At 34.9% G+C, this 3,510-nt stretch overlaps 1 protein-coding gene across 1 annotated transcript; it reads left to right on the top strand.

Annotated features, from left to right (window-relative positions):
- The first annotated feature begins 204 nt into the window (after positions 1-204).
- Positions 205-3,254, top strand: LOC111880866 (uncharacterized). Its single transcript, XM_023877275.3, has 2 exons — positions 205-683; positions 2,937-3,254. Exons 1-2 carry the CDS (start codon positions 297-299, stop codon positions 3,108-3,110), a joined length of 561 nt encoding a protein of 186 aa, XP_023733043.1. The 5' UTR covers positions 205-296; the 3' UTR covers positions 3,111-3,254.
- Positions 3,255-3,510: the final 256 nt, after the last annotated feature.

Here is a 3,510-nt window from a genome sequence, read left to right as displayed (position 1 = left end):
CCCTTTATATGGTTCGAGTTGGTTCGGTTTTTTTGCTAATTCGGTTCGGATTTGATTAGTGCACATGAAGTATCCGTCCTATGATGACGATTCACAATTTTAATACTATCCGTACCGCCCCAGTTAACAACTCTATCTATGAAACATAGGGATCGTCTTTCTAATTTTCCAATTAAAACCGGGTTATACTTGTGAACCCGTTTGCCTTGTTTTCTTATCCACCAAAGTCCAAAACCCAATCCGATAACATATTCCCTCCTACCAAAACCGTACTACTCTCAGCCACAGCAACTGTAATGGCTCTGAATAGTGGCCGGATGCTATGCAACCCTTCCACAATAGCACCATACAACCGTTTCCCTTTACACCGTCCAGTCCTCCTCCATCCTCCTTCATCTAGAACACCTCTTCACATCGTTTTAGCTGCCAAGAAACTCTCGTCTAGAACCGGAAAATTCGACAGCAAGAACAAAAGAGGGTCGACCTCGACCAGAGAAGATGAATCATCCGGTGAGTTTAACGATGGTGCAATTGGAACCGTTGATGCGACGGAGGTAGAGAATTTTGATGGATATGTGTTGCCGGATCTTCCCGGACTTGAGCCGGATTTTTGGGAAGGGCCTCAATGGGATGGTTTTGGATTCGTCATTGAGTACTTGTGGGCTTTTGGAATCGTTTTTGCGGTAATTTCTCCATTCCCAGTAGTAATTCACACTGTCTTCTATTTGGTTTGATTTAACTGATTTTGATTATTTATTTGGTTTATGCTATGTTTGGATATGCAAATTGCAACTCATTTTCCTGGTAGATGATAAATTACTTCTCAGATGCGTGAAAGCGGTCGTATGTTCTGATTATTACAGGAAACCATACATACAAATATATCGAATGTGTAAAATATTGAACAATTGAACATCTTGATGGATAAATTGAATGTGAATGGTGTGACAGATTCCGATTATTCTAGGAAGAACATCATGATAGAGAAATTACTTGTATTTGGTTTGTTTTTTTACAATATGTACAAAAATGCTTTTTATGGTACAAAAGATATAACATTTTGCTTGTTATTTATAATTTATACAACAAATTTTATATGAAATATCCAAAGAGGTTTGATTTTAAGAAAAAAAATGCAATTTTTTAAGTGTAACTTATCTAACCAATTTGAAACATGATTTCATACACTTTATCAATTAAATAAAAGGAAAATGACTTAAAAATTGTAAGATATTGTTTATTTTGTACACATTTCGTCATGGGATGATTTTTTTTTGTCCATATTTGCCCATTAAACTTGTTATCTTGTACACAAACGATCCTTATAACCGGTTGGTGTGGGTTTAGCCGGCTTCCGGTGACTCTCCGGTCATCTTCTCTGACGAGTCTCTAGCTAACATGAGATTTCCAACAATTTCAAAACCACAAATTGATATCTACCTTCTAGACCTTCAAACCCACCTGCATCACCATTCACAACCGACCATCGAGTCTTCAATCTGCCAAGAACTTCAACACCGTTCCTGCTATATTGTTCTGTCCACCTTATACCAATTTATACCACGGTAAACCACCTCCCTTCGAACATCTTCAACCACCGAAAACATCACTATCTTTGAACACCAAACTAACCAAACCACTGGAACCACCTCCTGCCATACCTATCTACGCCCTATACAACTGGCTGCCTCATCACACCACCTATAACCATCATCATCACCACCTGCTACACCCACCATAGCAATTGCCTGTGTTTTTCTTTCCATCACCTCACTTAACACCACCACCCTTCTCCCTTGTTGATAGATTAAAAATCGAAGGTCACAGTTTTGAGGAGCCTGTTGGTTTGCTTGCTCTGTGCTGCCACTGCCAGAGGGATACCCACAAAGTGGGGCTGGAATTCAAGATTTTCGGTTGAAATTTTGCTGGGGGTTTGAAGGTGTAGAAGCCAAATCTTGATTTGTGGGCTTGCAATCGCCAGAAAACTCATGTTGGCCGGAGAAGATGACCGGAGTCTCGCCAGAGCTGCAAAGAATGCCGGAAACAAGTTAAACCAACAACAACTTACCAGCCATAAGGATTGATTGTGTACAAGATAACAAGTTTAAGGGGAAAATATGGACAAAAAAAATTCAATGACTAAATATGTACAAAACAAAAAATATCTTACCCTTTTAATTCATTTTCCCTTATATATGTTACTAAAAAAGTGAAACATAATTGCCTAGACTGTTAAAAAAATGTTACATTGTTGTATAGACAAACATTTAATATACATATTTGGTCTTCAAATAAACGTGGTGCATACTGCATACTGCCTCTAAAAAACAACTTTCTTAATTAGATTGAGAAAAAGATAAAAATATTGTGCCTATAAGAAGACATAATAAATGATTGTTAACAGAACTATCGACCTTTAAGAAAACCATTTGTTATATATATATATATATATATATATATATATATATATATATATATATATATATATATATATATATAGAGAGAGAGAGAGAGAGAGAGAGAGAGAGAGAGAGAGAGAGAGTTAGGTTCAAATGTTTTTACTATCTATTATGTGCATGTATGATTGATTCTGGACCATAGTAGGATGCTATTTACCACAGCTTGCTATTATATTAATTATTTATTTTTATTGAATTTAGTGGAGGTGCCGCCCTTCTTTACCAATAAAAAAATGACCATTAAACTGTTCAATGAGTAAACAACAAACTTTTTAATTTTTTAATTTTTAATTTTTTTTTTGTAATATGATCTACTGAAATTTGTAGAATTCAATGCCTTATATGAATTAAACAGTAAAGTTGTATGAAAACTGAAATTTTGATGTGCCAATCTATTAAAGTTTACCAAGTTCAATGCATTGTGGATGCCTTTAAAACGCATTAACAGATATTATATAATTTTGTTTTGCGTCACAGTTAGTTTCTAGTGGTATTGCTGTGGCAACATATAATGAAGGCGCGACAGATTTTAAAGAGACTCCAGCATATAAGGAATCAATTCAATCAAGGGACTTGTTAGAAGAACCGGAGGCATCAAGTCCGGATGTTTTTGAGTCCAACCCTACTGAAGAGGCTCCTAGTTTGGAATAAGTAGTATTTGTGCAAACAAAAGCAAAGATTGTTAAAGGTAATGTACTTTGTTGCTAAAACAAGTTTCTTCTTTAATGTATGATATAGTTGTGGAATGTTTTAAGGTACCAATGTTCAAACTGTATCCACATGCGTAATTTGAAATTTCAATAGTGTAAAAGTTTTTTTTTTTTTTTTTTTCCTTAATGTTTTTTATTAGAGTTCCTACGTAAATGTTTTTGGTGATAATGCAACACGAAGTTGATTATACCTTTTTTTTAAATTTATTTATTTATTTATTTTTATTTTTTATATTGATAATCTAAACCATGGGTCACTTTTTACAGCTGTGTATTATTGGATCTATCACCGTGCATTTGTTAGTAATTTCATGTTTTTGGTCTCGGTTAAGTTTAGAATA

This window comes from Lactuca sativa, chromosome 8 (assembly GCF_002870075.4).
Source record: "Lactuca sativa cultivar Salinas chromosome 8, Lsat_Salinas_v11, whole genome shotgun sequence".
In the NCBI taxonomy this organism is placed as follows: Eukaryota; Viridiplantae; Streptophyta; class Magnoliopsida; order Asterales; family Asteraceae; genus Lactuca; species Lactuca sativa.
The sequence above is the reverse complement of the archived record's forward strand: the minus strand, read 5'-3'. Positions and strand labels throughout refer to the sequence as shown.